At 43.7% G+C, this 19197-nt stretch overlaps 1 protein-coding gene across 1 annotated transcript in view; it reads right to left on the bottom strand.

Annotated features, from left to right (window-relative positions):
* Nucleotides 1-19197, bottom strand: part of COL5A1 (collagen type V alpha 1 chain) — a 244255-nt gene that overhangs the window by 134495 nt on the left and 90563 nt on the right. Inside the window, exon 5 of the mRNA XM_077835961.1 lies at nt 1253-1384. Coding sequence (XP_077692087.1) covers nt 1253-1384 — 132 coding nt within the window. The remainder of the gene's footprint in view (nt 1-1252; nt 1385-19197) is intronic.

Here is a 19197-nt window from a genome sequence, read left to right as displayed (position 1 = left end):
CAAGAACTCATGGGATAATTAGAGGTCTGCTTGGATCATTTTGGTCAAAATGAAATTTCAACCAAAAACAAAAAACAAAACTGAGATTTTCCCCCCCCCCACGGTTTTTGATCACCCCTAGTAGCTGACATTTCAAAAATCAGTTGATCTTATTAAAACTGTTGACCTGAAACATCTGTTGGCATTTAGAAAGTGATATATGTAGATTATTATATTCAGTTGCAATAGTTAGTGAGGGCCCAATTTTCAAACTTGGGCTGCTACATTTCGGGTAACACATTTTGCTTCCTATGGGCACCTGCACACTCAAATGCTCAGAGTTTGTCTACATGGCGATTTAGTGCGCAGTGAGCCAGGGTGTAAATCTACAGTATAAAAGCTTTCAGTGCATGGTAGCATAAGGCGACAAGCTTATGCATTGTAGATTCACACCATGGCTTGCCACGCACTATATCACCGTGTAGACAAGCCCTTGTTTCACACTCTGGGAAAACAAGGAGCAGAAAAATGAAGCGATACACCAAATTCACACAGCAAATCAGCAACAAAGCTGGGATTAGAACCTACAATTCCTGAGATCTAGCCCTGTACCTGATCCACTAAGCCATGTTGACCATGAGGTTTCAGAGGTTGTTCCGAGCACTCACATGTAGCATTGGGTGCCCGGTCTTGTAAACTGGATTCAAGCTCTTAAAGAAAAAAATTCTCAAGGTTACAAGGCCAAAATGTTGACCTACCTTGGCAGGGTTTCATCTTCCATGCTCCAGGATCCCTTCCACTGTTTTATTAGGCAACAGATTTTTGCAACCACAGGGGGTGGGGAAAGCAATCCAAGACAGGCCAGTGACTTATTGAGAGATTCACAGTAAAACTAAACGGAAGTTAAATATGAAACAGTGCACACGTGCTATCTCAGTTCATAGCAACAGTGCATCTGCTTATTTACGGCTAGTCTGCTCCCCAATTAATATTAATTTATTTCCCTTGCAGTTGTCCCTGGAAACCCTTGCTTGCTTTTCATTATTCTTACATTTCCTGGTTTCCTTATCATCTTTGATCACGACTGCTTCTGCCCTGACCACTATTGGCCTGTGTTCCTTCTTCCTCTCCTGAACAAACTCCCCCTACAGAGCGTGGTGCATTGGTACCCATCCTGGGTGTCCCTTCTAGGCGGGATACCTCGTGGGAGCATTAAGCAGTTACCCCAAAGGTTTCATGCTTGCACAAGTGGAGGTTCTTCCTTTCTACTTACGTATTCATCTTGGTTAGGGTCCTGAGACTGGGGGGTGTCAGGAATGGCTGTGTCGCAGTCAGGGCTGTAGTGTTCACAATAATCATAGGCTGCCCTGGGGTCTGCCACGACCAGGAGCTGCTGGATGTCCCCCTGGGGGAATAAAAACAAGAAAGAAGTCCTACATAAGTCAAAGAGTCAGAGTTTAAGACCAGGAGGGGCTATTGGATCAACTAGTCTGACCTCCTGTATAATACAGGCCACCGCCACCACCCGCACAGTAACCCAACAACCGAAATTACACTGACGTATTACAGCCCTCAGGAGGCTAAACTACTGTGTGCCACAGGCAGAGAACAGGAGGGCCCTTGCAGTGGCAGGGAATTACGTAAGATATACCCAAATAATCCTAGCAAGTAACCCACGCCCCATGTGGCAGAGGAAGTCAAAAAACAAAACAGCCAAGCCAATCTGAGCAGGAGGAAAATTCCTTCCCAACCCTGAATAAGGTGACCAGATAGACCCTGAGCACGTGAGCAAGGCCCACCAGCCAGGCACCCAAGGAAGAGAATTCCCATCCAGTGCCACATCTTCAGTTGTGGCCATCTCTGATGCTTCCGAAGAAGGAGACAGAAAACCTCAGAATACACAGAGGGGGAAAAATCCCTTCTTGACCCCTACAGGTGACCAGCTGAAGCTCGAAGCATGAGACAACAAAGACACACGTAGTCATAGTACCACAGGCCCAAAGACTGAAGTCTGTACTCAGTCCTTATGCAGACAAAAGACCCAATGATGGACCAAGAAATTAGAGAAGGAAGAGTCCTATTAGGCTACCTAGTCTCCCCCACTCAAGTAAGGTAGGATTGTTCAGGAACTTGGTCTGAGACAGGCCAGCCAGCAAAACCCGTTATCCTTGGGTGCACATCGAGTATCTGCTTTAGCCCTTGCTGCTTACAAGGGTGTGAAGTGACTGCGCTTTGCTTGTCATTCCCAGATGCATTATCACAAGAAGATATTGCATCTAGAGAGAGGTCACCACCTCGGCATCTCCTGGATAGCCTCATCCCTTTCCCTGCTAGTTTGGTGCTGCTGACAGCCCTCGACAATGACATCCACAAGACAGGTACCATACAGACAAGGGACATGCAAGCTTCCCTGTCAAAGGGCTCCCTGTGCTTTGGATGAGGAGTGTCCTAGGTAAATGACCTCCTTCACATCCCAGTCTGGATCTAATCACATCGCTCATCCAGCTGGACTTGTGAGTCATCCAGGGATTTCTAAACAGACTGACATTTATTTCCAGTCTCTTTCTACATTATCACCACTCCACTAGGAACAGAAACACCGACATCCAAAAAAACTTCACAAGTTAGACATGGCCTGTTTGAAATCAGGCACCTTGCAGGTTTGTTAGGAATCATGCCTGCTTTAAGGACTGTTCAGCCCATAATGAACCAGGCACACAATATCCATAGCCTAAAAATGAGCTCAAAACATAGGACTTACTTTTATAGAGAACCACCGTTTTACTTTGAAACACAGAGCAAGAGTTTAATCAATAGACAGATGCTTTGTTGCTCAGATGATTAGAACTGATTTTTTTTAAATTAGGGAAAGAGGGTTTATTTAATAGCAGAAAACATTGTTAAAGCTGCAGAAAAAGAAAGCCTTACCAAAAAAAACCAACCTGGGCGGATGATGTGGTCCTGTAATGGGAACCAGAAGCCAGGGATGGAGTCTAGCCAGGATGTCTGAAAACCCCTAGGAAAACTGGAACATGCTTTTAAACACCCGGGGCCAGATCTGCCTTTGTGAATGCAGCCTGAACCCTCTGCATTCACAGGAGCAGCTGTGCCAGAGGAGGAATGCAAACCCGCCGAATGCAAACAAGCACACGCACGCTCTGCAGCCACCACGGGCTCCTCCAGAAGGACACAGCTTAAATTTCTGGCAGGGTTCCATTGGAGATGAGCCAACAGAGAGCTCCCTGGGAGATATGCTGATTCTATGCATCTGCTGGCTGGTCAAGCCCCACTCTGCCCTAATTTGACATTGCCCCAAGCAGTTTAAGGCCTTCCAGCAAAGGGGGAACATATCCATTTCCGTGTCACTCCTCATAGGCGTATGCGAGCAGCTCTGAAACACTCACACACGTATCCTCATAACTAGCGCTCGTTTAAATTTTTCATCATTTGTAAGTTTCTTTCTGATCAAACCTTTTCTTTAAAAAAAATGAACATTTTTGTTTATCAACAACATTTCCTGAATTTTCAATGAGATAATACACACATGGTTTTCCAAAGTGAATTTTGTTTCTTTTTTTTTCCCCACTCACTCACCCCCATCTTATCCCGCTCCCCCCACTTTCTACTTTGGTGAATAAATGTTTGAAGTGTTCTGTTATTTTGCCAGAATGTTGGGGTTTGTTTTGCCCTCCTTTTTCAGAGGCAAACATTGTTACCAGTTTTCAACCAGCTCTACTCATAACATTACTGTCAGGCAGGGAATATTACCCCCATTTTACTGATGGGGAAATGAGGCACTGAATGAGCAAAGTTGGTTGGCCAAGGTTACACAGGGAATCAGCAACAGAGCCAAGAACAGAAATCCATAGTCCTGCTTCCCACTCCAGTGCCTTAACCACAAAACCCTCCATCCCTGCCTCCCTTCTCAGTTACACTGGAATCTGGGAAAGCCCTCTCCCCCACCCCCCGATGAATCAGGCCCATAAATGACCATTTATTTATTTTTTATCCTTTTGCACTTCATTCAGCTTGGCTGTTACAACTGGTTCCCATGCACTGCCATAAGGCTTTGGGTTTGGGCTTCTAGCATTGCCCGGGAAAGTTTATATAACTAAATTATTGATTGTTATTAATAGTAAACCAGCAACAAAACCCAGACTTGATGTTCTTCTACAAGAGGCAGGGAAGGAAAGTTGAAAGCTATTCCTTTCTGATAAGCATGGATTTACACCTCAAGGGGGGCTGATAGTTCAAGCCACTTATAGAATACAGGCTAAATTCTCCTTCCCCTAGAGACAGATAACGCAAAGGAGGTAACCTCAGCAGGGTTCGCCAGCTAAGTACAGACCAGTAGGTTAAGCAGAGCAGCGTTTGTTAAGGCTCACTCTGCTTTTAGTCTGAGTGGCAGAGGAATGCTGAGCTAAGTATGGAGAGGAACCCTGGCTCATATCCTCAGCTGTTTTTCCACAGCCAAAGGGAGGTTTAAAGTCAGTTCTTTAGTCTGACGAATCAAGGGGATCTGCTGCCAATTTTCCTGTAGATGCATTAATGGGCCAAGGTCAGAAATGAATCTAAGCTGATGTAACTTGCACCTTCTTCGAGTCCCCTCAGCACATAATGCATACCAGATCAGACTCCTCTGAAGTCAGACTCAGGTTCAGAGTCTAAGGGAATCTCTGAGTCTAGACTGGTGTAATTAACACACTGAAGGGGTCAGAAGGAGGTGTCAGCTTTGCCAACCTAAACTCCTCTAGAATTCACTGTGTCCGTTCCTTTCTAACATCCTTCTCAAACCCAATCTTCTCTGCCTAACATTCTCACTTTCCCCTTGTTGTTGGTACCAGATCCTGCTCCCAGCTCTGCTGACCTCTCCTCCGTGACCTTATTTTTCGGTCCAATAGCAGTAGTGTTCAACTGTATGAAACCAGCGGGAAATTCCACGTGATAATATTCTGGGAGGCATCGGAGTGCTGGGACACTAACCAGACTTCAGGTGCACCAAGATGGGCTGAACAGTTCAACTGTGGGGAAGGGGAGAGAGTCCCAAGGTGTTCCTAGGTATCTTATTTTTCGGTCCAATAGCAGTAGTGTTCAACTGTATGAAGACAGCGGGAAATTCCATGTGAAAATATTCTGGGAGGCATCGGAGTGCTGGGACACTAACCAGACTTCAGGTGCACCAAGATGGGCTGAACAGTTCAATTGTGGGGAAGGGGAGAGAGTCCCAAGGTGTTCCTAGGTATCTCATCTTTCTCTCCGCTTTGCAAGTGACAACTGCAAGGCTTTAATGGAGCCCCCCACGTTCACACGCATAAAAGGCAGACAGAACTAAAATCTTGTTAGCAGGAATCCCAGTCAATTGACCTCATCCCTCAGTGCCAAACAATAAAATGGACTAATTTAGCCTGCAATAAAAACGAAGGAGCTGGGTTTCAGAAAAGATGCACACAGCTCAGCTGTTGGGAGCCCTGTTTCTTTGATTTAAGAAGCTGACTTTAACTGGAGCAAGCCGTGCTAGGAAGTTCAGAGGCCCTTTGTGTCCTCTCAAGTGTGTCCTCTCAAGTAATAAATACTAGCAGACCAATAGCTGCCTCCCCCACCTTATTGTGGGCTAAGCAGCAAGCCGGCTCTGCTCCCATTCCTCTTGCTGCTCTGAAGAGTCAATTTGTTTGACTGTTACAGTTGCACAGAATATTCAAACCTCTTCTCTTTCCATGTCAGTATCAGCTTTCTTCAACAGGAGCAGTGATAAAGAAGATGCCACAGATTAACTTTGTCTGCCGTAGCCTAAAGCTTTCTACCTCTTTTGCAGGATGTGTAACTTACATTTGTGCTGGAATGCTGCTGAAGGGGTAACGATGGGTAAAAAAAATAAAATAAAAATAAAAAGTGACTTAGGAGCCAAAGTGCTATTTTCAAAAGTGACTTAGGCACATAGCAGCCAAAATCTCAGTGAAAGTCAGTGAGACTTAGGCCCTTCTTGGTTATATTTACAAAAGTATTCAGGCCCCTAAAGACGGAGATAGGTGCTACTGGGATTATCAAAAGCCTCTAAGCAGGTTAGACACTTTATTCCCACTGAAAGCCAGGGGTACTTTTGTAAATCCTATAAGGCACCTCCTTGCATCTTTAGGCACCTGAAAACCTTTGAAAATCTGGCCCTACGTCACAATTAAAGAATAGGTCCGAAATGATTTAGGTGATTTTGAAAGTTGCATCCGAGAGCAGTGACATGTGAAAAGCCCAGTATGATCACAACAGTGAAGTAACTGCCAAATATAGCGGTGAAAAGTGCCACCTGGCACCAATGGCATTCTTTATTTCTGCACCAAACGGGGACAACACTGGTAGCAGCAGTGCTCAGACCACCCCCTCGACGTCCCGGAAGGAAGGCTAGTTTTAGGGGTATAAAGGTAAATGAGTCTCCAGGGTTCCTTCAGTCTTTGGTCTTTGATGAGATTCCCAACAAGGATGCCAGGTAGTGCCAACTGCAGCTGTGTCTTTTCTGGTGTGGTTTCTTCTTTGCTGCGAAATGGATGGACTCCACCAAACTGACGACCCAATAGCAGTCAGGGTCAAAGACGTTCAAAATTTTGCAATTTTGACAAAATTTTGAATTTAAAGAGGGAAAAAGGGTCAACTTCAAGTCCCACTTCCCAACCAGCTGAAGAACTGGTTGGAAGAAAACCAAAATGTTGACGATATTTTCATAGAAATTTCCAGTTCATCAAAAAAGTAGAACAGAATTTCAATTAAAAAAAGCACTTTGAAAATTACATATATATACATTTTTTTTTAAAAAAACATACCCTACCAGAGTCCCACCCCTGCTCCTTGTACTGATGGTCTGACCAAGATGGATCTGTTTGACATTTATTGTATAATACCCATGTATGCTTGGGTGACTCATGTATGGATTAGTTCCCATCATGCAGCTTCCAGACAGTGCTGGAAAATGTTAAAACAGCTTTTTTGGATCGTTTTCTGTGCTCATCTTACATGTGTGCCACAGTGTCACATCACTCCCAATGATATCAACGCCCGCACCTTGGTTCAACAAAAACAGCTGGAGAGAATAACAGGAGTGACTTCATTTGGCATCGCTGCCCATGTCATAAATACTGCTCTTCTCTGGGACTCTCACTGCAATTTATTAGTAATTAACGGGACTGTTGTTTTAGTGCATTACCACAACAGTTTTAGGGACTCTAAGGTCAATAAAAAAATATTGCCTGAAGTGGTTTTTTAGATTCCCATATTTAAGTTAAGTTTCTCTGAATAACCACAGAGCTAAGAAGCATAATGACTTTTTAAAAAATAATCTGAAAAGGAATTAGAAGGATTTTAGATTTTGCTGGTTTTTTTATTAATTATCATCATTATAGGAAGACATATTAGTTCTATAAATGCAGCCCAAGTCACATGGCTACAGACTGGCAGTGGATCAATGTGTTTCCATGATTAAGTGAATGCTTTGAAAACCCAGCCACTGGAGATTCTCTTTAAACCCTAATCCACGTCTCAAGGATTCTCTGCCAGCCCTCTGATGTTCCACTTGATAAAACGTGTCATTAGCACAGGCTTATGGATAGAGATTCCCTCTGCCTGGGAAGTAACAGCTGTGATAATTCGAGGACTGTGAGTGGTTACAAGTGTTACTCCCATCAGAGTTAAATTGACAGACAACAAGTCAATGGAGAAGGAAACAGGGAGCCAGTTTCTCATCATGATCTCAGTCCAGTCTCCTTTTATCAAGCTGAAATTCTGTGGGAATAGGTTCGATGTCTAAACACCTGATTTGCAGGTGCAGTAAGGTGCCAATCCTCCAGTTCCAGGCATAAGCAAAATTCTAATTAATGGGATTAGGAAGAAACAATTCCTGTGGGCAGGATATTCCCTAACTGCCTTCCTCAGGACTTCTTGCATCTTTCTCCAGATCAGCTGCTACTGGCAATTGTTGGAGGCAGGTAGATGGGCCATTTGCCACTCTGTGGAAATTCCTATGCTGCAATGTCATCTAAATAACCTAAACTGAGCCACAGATCAATGAGAGTACAGAAACGGAAGCCAGTGTATGAAAAATCAGCCCTGAAAACTTGATGAGTCAGAAGCAGCCATGAGTGAACTTCAAAAAACTCAGAGGTTTGGATAAATAGAACCCAGATGTTTGCATGCTTATCTGAACAAACTGGATGAAACGGCTTTATCTTGAGATCTCGGTTATTCCCCCTTTCCCAGATGGCTGGATGTACCAAAAAAAATGGCCTCCATTCTGGCCTTTTGGCACTAAAATGAGGAACTATTCTCTGCCCCTCTTCTTTTGTAGGAACCATATCAAGGCGCTTCCAATGGGGATGCTAGTTTGACTAAAACCACAATAGCATCATATGGAACCTTTCTTTGAAGTCTGTAAATGGTGGGGATAGCTCTATTTTAAACACCTTTCCTTTCTTCCCATTGCCTCTGCAGAGCCGAGCTGCAGCTGGACATAGAAGGGAAAAAACCAGGTGAAACCCAGTCCTCATTAGATTTCCAACCTATTTTTGTATCCCTATTTTGAACCAACCCTCCCCCGCCCCCATTAGCTTTGACCCTAGCCTTGCCTTACATTAGCACTGTTATGACCTGGTCAAACAAGGATCCCCTTAAAGATAAGTAAACTACACATTCTTTGACTCCCGGGTTCTTTTCTTCATTCCTGTTTTGTAATCCCAGAGAACAGCCCACTGGCCTATGGCAGTGGGATCTATTAATTCCTTGCTGCTTTGGCTTGTGGTTCTTGAGTCTTCAGCGGAGTGGGGAAATCCATCTTTTCCCCTCCCATAGAAGATGGTCCCCCCCAGCTCACAGACTCTTCTCCACCTTGCCAGCTACGAAACCCCAGTTACATCATAAGCAGCCTCCTCTTCCTGCCAAAGTTTCCCCACGCCTGGAGGTGGAGTTGCTCTTATTTTTGTGCAAGGAGGTGTTTGGATTCTTCAGGACTCCACCCCTCCATACCTGTCTGCTTGTCTCACATCACCACTCTCCTCCACCAACCATGCCAGCCTCATCTGCCCATTGGTCAGCGTCTCACACCTATATCTTCATGCCCTCCTCAATGCTGTTCCTTATGCATAGAATGTCCTGCCTCATCCTCCAGGCCTCTACCCTCCCCCTCATTCAAATCACTCCTCAAGACCCAACTCTTCTGTGAGGCCTGTAAGAAAACAGCCAATTTAGGCCAGTTAAATTGGAGGGGCAGATGACAATACTTAGCACTTGGTCTATTGATAGCTGCTGTAAGCATTGGAAGGTATCCCTCTCCTCCCACCCGTCATGACCCATTTGTCACCCTAGACAGCAAACTCTTCAGGACAGTCTGTGTCTTCCTACATGTTTGTGCAATGCCCAGTTAGGGCCTTGATTCCAGCTGGGGCCTCTGTGTGACACTATAACACAAATTATAATCATAACAGCAATGGACCGGTTTATTGGCATCAAAGGACAAGCAACTCTTTTCTGAGAAGAAGAGGCTTGTTCTGTCTCTGGTAATCTCCTCTTAGGAAACCTCTCATCCTGCCAAGATCCTAATGTGGAACACGGACTCAAGATGAGGGACCGAAGGAAATAATTAGTACAGCAACCATGCAGATTGACATGGGGCTAATTTCATAGAATCATAGAATATCAGGGTTGGAAGGGACCTCAGGAGGTTATCTAGTCCAACCCCCCACTCAAAGCAGGACCAATCCTCAATTTTTGCCCCAGATCCCTAAATGCCCCCCTCAAGGATTGAACTCACAACCCTGGGTTTAGCAGGCCAATGTTCAAACCACTGAACTATCCCTCCCTCTTCAAGCTAAGCAGAATTTTCTGCAATCTCAACTTTCATAACAACATTTTTGACTGATCGTGAATAATGTACAATCAACAGTTGGATCAAGCCAAAGCCCCAGCTCTGGACAGCCTCAGAACTTGAAGGAGCTTGAATCTGAAGTCAGAGTTTAAGGTGAGGGCTTGATTTAAACAGCACAGCAGAGTTCATTCCAAGCACCCCTTTCAAGCACAGTATCCAGAGTATTCATCTGGATTATGGATTATTTATACAATGGTGCTCTGCAGACTATTAAAGGGCCCATCCACCTCTCCAAAAAAGTTTGGATGAAAAATTGGTTGCCTTTCCAAACAGTTGAGTTTGTCAAACCCATTCATCATTCCCAATTCCTTTCCTGAGATCCTAATAAAAACCTAGCTCCACAGAGCCCAAGTCCTCCTCTCACCACAGGCAATGCCCCCATCCAAACTTTTCAATCATCCCTCCACTCTGTTTTCCACCACCTAACCATCATCCCATGACAATACTCAGCTCATCTAGAGAGCTCAAATCACTTTAGAAAACAAGGGAAGTATCCTCATTTTACAGAGGCCTAGAAAGATGAAATGACTTGATTGAGTTCAAACAACAAGTCATTGGCAGAGCCAAGAATTAAACAAGTCTCCCAGTTCCCAATCCAGTACCCAATCCACTGGATGACAATGCCACCAAGCTATGCTTTTTCCAAGTTAACTGAGCGCAACCTCAAAGAGGCTGGCTTGTTACATGCATCTGCTTTTCTTGACAACAAGAAGTCCAATAGCATCCTTGGAAGCAACAAGGTAGAAGGGGTGAGATATGGCACATAACAAAGTGCTTTCATTTTCCCAAGTCCTGTCTCAACAGTGAAACATGTTTTCAAATCCTCAGACTATTTAAGGTATTTTAAAAATGATAATTGGTCTCCATCCTCCTTGCTCTGGTTCTCCTTTTGGATCCAAGAAACTTAAGCTTCCTCTGATGCCAAAGCTGATTTATCCCCCAGGCACTTTGCCTAATTGAAACTTTCATCCTTTCAAGAAGACACGTCTAATCACCAGTTTAAAGACCCTGAAAAGCTCTGGGGTTGTTTTATGTATTGAGGCAATGGTACTTAACCTTGTTTGACCCTGAACTTCACTGGCTGTTGAAGGGATGCAGTGTTTAGATGCAAGGTTATGTGTATTATGTTTAATCAGTGGCTGTCATGATCATACATTAGTAAACATTACTTACAGTGGGCAACTTGCCTTTCCAGGTCAACAAACAGTGTCTAGGGCTGGGAGGACATTTTTTTGTTCAGAAATTTACCAAACCAGTGGAAGAACCCAGGTGATGCAGATTAACGACCTATTGCTGATTAAGATTCAGGAATTTAAAGGGGAGCAGGGTGGAGAAAGAAGTCCTTAAGAAACATGCTGCTTAGAAAACAGGTGGTTCTGGCAGGACTACAAGGGGCATCTGGTTTCTCTGCTGTGCCAGACAGTCTACATTTCTCTCTGGCCTTATCTACGCTAGATCAATTTTCCTATGATTCCCCAGTGGTTCAGTTTCACTGGTGGAAGGGCTGATGTAGGCAAAATACTGGCATCCACTGATGTATTAGGTGCTGTGTCTTATAGTTAGGCATGTCAGAATTCAATTTTTTAAAAATAACTGATGGATAATATCAATGTTTATTTTTAAGCATTTTTTATTTGTATTGATTTAAATTTTCACTGTTCGGGAAAGAATGAGGGGAATCAGACAATTACTTAATGACAGTAGATGTTGAGATTCAAAAAATGAAAGCTTTGTAAACATTAAAACACAAATTGTCAAAATAGACAAAGTTAACATCCTTAAATCATACTCATAAGTTCCCAAGTAACATTTTTCTTACTTTGCCTATCTGTAAATTTCAATTATTATTGATGGAAATAGTTTTTCGTGGGTTTGTGTGTGTTTGGTGAAATCAATGTTTACCAGCATTTACCGATGAAAATTTAATCCATCCAAGTCTACTCATAGTCCTGATCTGAACAAGTGAGTGAACGTGATGTTTAAAATGCTGAATAAAATCTGGAGGCCTGCCTACAGCAGTGGGCCCATCACTGCTACTTCTAATGGGGCTGACATGTGGGTAACGTGTCTGGGAAACGTTTGGCTACAATACAGCTTAGTGTAGATATGATGCCCATCAGCTCAGCCAACACAGCAGATCCCCCGAGTTAAAAGCATAATCTACTAGAGCTTGAGGTAAGGCGCTGTATTTGGTGGCTGGAACAGCTGGTATTCTCCATGCATCCAATGAAGTGGGTTCTAGCCCACGAAAGCTTATGCCCAAATAAATTTGTTAGTCTCTAAGGTGCCACAAGGACTCCTCGTTGTTTTTGATTATATTCTCTGTGGATCATCAGAGAGGGTGACACAAAATACTCCCCAGCAAATAACACAAACACCTCCAAAAGCAACATGACTGGGAGCACTGACCATGTTAGAGCAGTCATGCTCCTCCCAGCTCCCACAAGCACGGTACTATCATAGAATCATAGACTATCAGGGTTGGAAGGGACCTCAGGAGGTCATCTAGTCCAACCCCTGCTCAAAGCAGGACCAATCCCCAACTAAATCAGTGTTCTCTATGCATCGATAGAGAACACTGTCTGCTTATCAAATGACCCAGCTTACTAAACTGGGAATTATTTTAACAGCAATGTCGACAGAGTCTGAAAAGGGTAAAAAGACCCCAGTAGGACAGTCTAGGAAAAGCAGTTCCACGCCCTCCATGCAAATGACAAATATAATACTACATGGGATGAATGCGATGCTTTAAATTAACTCCATCAGCGGTTCACATAATGCCCAGTCTGAGGGGCATGTGGTTTATTGATGCAAAGAAGGGGAAATGAACATATTTTATATATTTACACACACACACAAAATTACAGCAACAGCTGAAACATTACAATATCACTAGTGTATGCTGTAGCACTTTGGAATAATAGTGCAAATTTTGAAGTTTTTTTTCCATAAGATCCCTTCTATTTCAAGCTCTATGCTCCACTTCTAACCTAGCTTGCATGTAAACCTAAGCCTTCTTAAGTGCAAACACTTTTAATATGGACTTGACTGCATTCTTGAGCTTTTGTGCAAGTATAAACATTATAAACCGCTTGCTGGAATAGGACTTTGTTCCCAGAACACAGCAGCAGCCAAAGTGGAAAGGGCTGCAAAAAGGAAAAGCCAGCCCAACATGAAGATGTAAAGCAATCAAAAATTATCATTAAAATACCCAAAAGAGAGAGAGAGAGAGAGAGAGAGCGAGCAAGCGAGCGTGTGCCTTAAATCAACAACCAGCACTGCACAATGTGCTCAGACACCTCATTCCCATGGCCATTTTTATATATTTATTTTAAACAACCCCTAATCCATTTTCTGGACTTTTATGAAAACAATGGGTTAAGAGGTATGTTTCCATCAACGACTTCAACTCACAGTTCTACAGTGTAAGGTAAGATCATCAGCGGCCAGGACTGCATTACTAAGCTTGACAAAAAGCTGCTTTGTATTCCCTTAGTTCTCCATCGCTAGGCCAACTGCTGCGGTAAAACAGGCAAAGAAAAATACAAGTAGTTTCTCTATAGCTATTTCACCTAGAGGAAAAAATTAATGGCTCGTAGCTCTGCTTTAAAAAAAAAAACTAAGGCTCCACCGCCCTCTGTCCCAGTAAAGGAAGGATTTTACTCTCAAATTTCATTTTCCCTACAGCAAAATCTCTTTACATCTGCAAATTCAGCATTTTGAAAGCACTTGTCAGGAGTTCTGTGTTCTGGGCACATATTTGAAAACCCCCAAGAGATTAGAAACATATGGGAAGAACACAGAATCCAAACCCCAGGTTTTTATTAAGAGGCATGATTTTTAGTTCAAATTTCATCAAATGCAAGTAAATATTTTCTTCTTCAACTGGCAACGTTACATTATGTTAGCCTCAAGAGACAGTTAAGAGATATTTGTGAGTGTCTGTGTCAGAGAGAGAGAGAGCTGTGAAAGTGTGATATGCAAGTACACACGAGAAAATTTCTAATGGGATATGGTGAGCCATGTTATAGGTGCAGCAGATAGAACTTATTATTAAGGTTACTCAACATTCCCATTATAAGGACCTGTTTTGAGTTGCTTATAACTTCATCAAACTTTAACCATTTGGGCTGAAATTTTCCATGCCAAGTGTCTGCCTCAAGTTGTCGGTTTTTTGGAGACTCCACATTGTGACTGAGCATGCTCCATCCCCTGACAGTTCTTACATGTGGCCAGAATATGGAAAAAATTGTATGTGTTCATGTCATTCAAGACTGCAACATGCACACGAGCAGGCCAAATTAGAGTTCCACTGGCAACCTTAATTCTGCCACTTCCTAACTTTTTAGTGCTTGAATGTCCCACCTTAATGTCCTTTTACCATAAATATTTCACATGTGTGCATAATATATGTAGCTAGAGAAACAGAGTTATGCTGATTTTCACCAGCTGAGGATCTGGTACAGGAGTCCAGTGAATTCTGAGGATGCTCCGGAGTTTTGCAAGAGATGTTATATGCATTGCAGGATTCAGGCCCATAGTTACGTACAAAGGTATGTACACAGAATAGTAACATAGAATGGCCAGAGTGGATCAGATCAATGGTCCATCTTGTACCGTATTCTGCATGCAACAGACATAAGCCCCAGAATGCTTCAGATGAAGGTGCAAGAAAACCCTCAGTGGCCAGTTCTGTAATAGTGCTCTGCTGCTGACAAGAAAGTCGATCCAAGTCAAGACAGCTAACCAAGGGTGCTTGTGCAGTGTAGGAACAGTGCATAAATCTTTCACAGTAGAGACCAAGGTCACAAGTGGAAATTAATTATACAGGCGTTTACTCCCATCAGTCGGAGACACCCTTAAGACTGTTGTCAGTTTTGCTGCGGAAAAATCAATACAACTGCCTCAGAACTTAGAGCATTCTCTATACTTCTCTCAGGGCACAACTGTGCCCTGTGTTACACATCCATGCAGTGCCCCCTTATGCTTAGGTTACCCATGTCACGGATCACAGCAGCAAGGCGACTACAACTTTAGCAGGGCTACTTCTCCCCATGCCCATGCAGCTCGGCAGACAGGGAGAGAGAAGAGCCTTAACTATTCCCATTACAACCTGTGAGCCAGCTGCATTTGGGGCTGGGACAGATTACAGAACAAGGAGGCAAGCTGGTCCCAGGTCTGCTACATGCTGCCCCTTACTCTAAAGAGTGGCTAGTCTGTAGGTTCTAAGTAGAATTCTGCAAGTCTTGCAGGAACATTGCTTAGTCATCTAAGGCAACTGGCAAGTTTTTAAAGAGTGGAAATCTTTCTTGATTCTCTTGGAAATGGATCATTGTGCTCCTGAATCCCAGAAACTCACAAAAAAAAAAAAGAGAAAGTCAAGACCATCTCTGAAGAGCTCACACTTTCATTTTAAGTTATATTTTTAACAAATTATTTGTGAGGTTTTTCTCAAAACCAGTGGTTTTCAGCTTTTTTTATTTTAAGCTCCCAATTAAAAAAGAAAATCAATGTCAGCCAGGAACAACTCTACAGCAAGCAACCAGCGTGCATCAGCCAGCAACCCTACCACAACAGACAAACCCGTGCATAGCAGCCCATCAGACAGGAGAAACTCTACACAAACAAACTAGCATATGCAACACAGAACCTTTGAGTTCTCAGGACCAAACCTACAAGAAGTCAAATGTGTGCAGAAGAGAACTGCAAAACACAAACCAATGTGCATACTACAGACAAGACTACAGACAAGAAAGCAGATATCAATCATAACCAGCTGAGAACTTACAGACAGAGGGTGGGAGGGTTGTTTTTGGGTAAAGTACTTTCAGAAACTCCCCTTTAAATGTAGCCATGTGTAAAAACAAAACAATATTGTGAGTTGTGCAGAACTTACTTGACAGCCCAGTGGAAATGGATAGATAATCCTATCACAGAGCACTGAATCTGGTTCAACCTCGGACCTGAGAGGGACTTGAACTTCAAAAGGGAAAATACTGGCCATGTCACTGCTGTCACAATATGTGACATAGGAGCAACAGCAAAGATTTCCAAAAGATGGTAAGGAAACTCTAGACCAGACTCCCACCAGGACTCTGTCATTTGCACGACCATTTTTAAAGAAAGGATTTGACTCCCAGGCCCCTTGAAAGCATGATGTGGCTCTACTGATTTCCAAACCTCACCTCCTAGTCAAGGGACCTTCACTGGCTGTCAGGGCAACCTTTTCCTTGAATAGAATTGAAGCTACTCCTGTTATAGACATGGTACCAGGGCAGGGAAACAAAGCTCAGAGGGTTACCATCATTCAGAAAAGCAACCAGATGTGGGGTGGAAATGGGAAGCAAAACACAAACTGGAGAATTTAGAGATTCCTAGTCCCTAATCATTTAGGTTCCTAACCCAGGAAAGCATCCCTAGTCAAGAAGGGTGCTTATGGTTCAACACAGGCTTAAATGCTTTCCTGAACCAAGGTCTTAAGCCTTATCTCACACCTTATCTCTTCCTGTGGAGGCCACCACCTGTCAAACGTAGCTATCTCAGTGTGTTTACAGAGCATTAGCACATTTCCCCTAGAGCAGGGTGGCAAGTTTCCCACTGGAATGTCAAGGGTACTTAATGTCCAAGGAGACTGAACCTAATCTCGCTTGAGTATAGTTACAGCAAGTGCTTTCACAGGACAGGATGACAGCCCGGATCCTTTGCCTGGAATGCTGGACCCCTCTAACTGTTTCACGTTGGCAAGATGGGCTGCCAGCATCAAGTTCAGTTCCACAGCCTTGCCAGGTTGGATTCCCCACTTCATCCGATCCAGGTCTGAGGCTGCAAATATCCTTTGCCAGACTCTTCCCTAACATGCATTGTGAGTCGCTTGCTGCAGGCACTGTGGTATCTAGGGAACGGATGAAGCACCATTCTGCTGTCTTGCAACTCTCACGCACAGACGCTCTCTCGTGTGCGTCAGATTGACAGCCCCGAGGATCAGACTCCTCGAGCTACCCACAGGGGAAATATGCACAGCAGACACAACTGGAGAGCATGCTGCCTCACCTCTGATCTGGAGGAAACCCCTGCAAAAGTGAGAGGATAATTCCATTTCCATATTTAAAAATTTTATTAAAGCTAATGTTAAACAAAAATTATGTTAGACATAGCTTGAGAACAGAGTGTCTGAACATCTGGGTATAGTGCTTAGATTATCCACAACTACAGAGTTTATTTTTAAAAGTCATATGACACATAGAGTACATAATCAGCAATAACCCAAATTTAGGGGAATACATTTAAGAATATAGTTTAGATATTAGCATCCAAGTTTTTGGGTAGAACACTCATGAGAAGCTGTACAGAGATTTGGTTGTGGAAAGCAAAATTTATCAATGAGTGGAGATTGTCCCTCGGTAATTGAGAATGAGGGTAGGTTGTCCATTTAGGAAATACAATCTATCAGGGAAATCTTTTAGTTACTTTCCTTACTGTGCTTCTCATCAGCACTCCAGCTCATCCCTCTTGGTATTGCCAATGTCCAGTGATGTGTTCTATGTAGATGTCCCACAACCATCTGATGGCGTCTCATTGCATTCACTCCTTGTCACCATTGCTGGCTATCCCAGCAGAGAGGCCATCAGTCAGGGCTGGTTGTGATGGTTTGATGTCCACCTGCCGACTGGGCACTGGACTGATAACACAAAGCCACTTTCACACTGTCTGCCAAACATGCTTCAGTCCATACTGAAACAGGCCAGAGGTAAACCTACCTAGAGGAGAAATGCTTACCTGTCCCTTCATCGGTCTCCTAAACGATGTTCTAATTTTCCATGTGAGATTTGTCTCACCCATTGCTGACACAATGCCACGCAACAAAATCTGTTTCTGGTATTGCAGCTCTCTCCATCCCCACAATGAATTGAACCAAGTCCGCTTGTACCTTGGTTATAGTGAGAGCCTCTGCTCAAGGGGCAAGGGACAACATCCACCCAATCCATGGCAATAGCCAAACTCCAGGGAGAATCCATTCCCTTTCCAAGATCCACACAGATCCATTCCCATCTCCTCTGACCAGTTGGGATCCATCCCCAGGTGATGCTCACCTGTTCATAAGGGAGCGTGCAAACCTCCATCCGTGATTAACACTTTTCCCAAGAAAAGAAAATGGCTTAGCTGTCTCTCTTCAATGCAGAAATGGCCAGAAAACCTGCCCAGGAGGGAACTGTGCCTCAGCTCATCTCGCATGAATTACCGAAGCCCCATGGGGCTCCGGTGTGGGATGGGAAATCTGATGTAGACTGTCCCAGGACGCAGACCTGGCTGGAAGAACCAGCTCCTTTCCTGGGTGATTTGCAAGAGGCAGGCTTGGAAAAGCTCTTCTTTCTATTTCTGGAGAAAAAAACCTGGCTGAAGGAAACCCTTCCATAAGTGATTCTGAGTTTTTCTCTGGCTGTACCAAACCTCCCACGAACGTGACATGGAACCTGGCTGTTCAGAAGCTTTATTTTCTGTTATGACTGAAAAGCAGGAAGCCTGGTTCTGAAAAGAGCTGGGATGACAGGTGATCAGACCCTGCAGACAGGCCAGATGGGCAAAACTGCAAGCACATGGGTATGCCTGATGCCAGGTCATCTGGAATATGCAAGATGCAAGAGTCATAAACAGACTAAGTACTTTATAGGCCTGATATTTTTATGTTCTTTGCATCAAATCTTGACTAATTAATTGACCCTTTCATGCCTTGGATCATCCATCTATAATCAATCCTTGACCTTTTGCCAGTGTGGCTAGCAGTAACAGAACTGGTATGACACAGCATCTCTTTGCTGTGAGGTGCCCTATCACCACACACACCTTTAGAACAGCTACCCGGTTTTTGCATTGCAAGGAAGTTCAAGGGGAAACGTCCCCAAAGAAGCAATCCAGAATCCCAGCCAGATACATTTAATATCACACTATCAACACCCAAGTTTTTACACAGTCTGTGCACACCAGAAAAAAAACATGAGGGGTTCTTTACTGGAGGTGTTTAGCACGGCGACAGAGGAAGAAGCATCCTCTAGTGCAACCCACCAGGACAAAGATACATTTTTAAAAGCATTTTTCATTTCACAAGTGCCTTGGCAGGTTCTCATTCCCACAACAGCCTGAAGCGGAAGAGAGGAAATACTATGAGACGGGTGGTTCTCATGGCAGCTCAGCCTTACCCCTCTGTTCTCTAGAGTTTTCCAGGCCTGAGAGGACTGGATAAACATCCAGACGTCTACATGCATCATCAACCAAATGCTCAGAGATTTGTCCCTCACAGGTCACACAATCTCATAGGAAACTCG

Source organism: Eretmochelys imbricata, chromosome 16 (assembly GCF_965152235.1).
Source record: "Eretmochelys imbricata isolate rEreImb1 chromosome 16, rEreImb1.hap1, whole genome shotgun sequence".
In the NCBI taxonomy this organism is placed as follows: Eukaryota; Metazoa; Chordata; order Testudines; family Cheloniidae; genus Eretmochelys; species Eretmochelys imbricata.
This window is presented reverse-complemented; position numbering and strand designations above follow the sequence as displayed.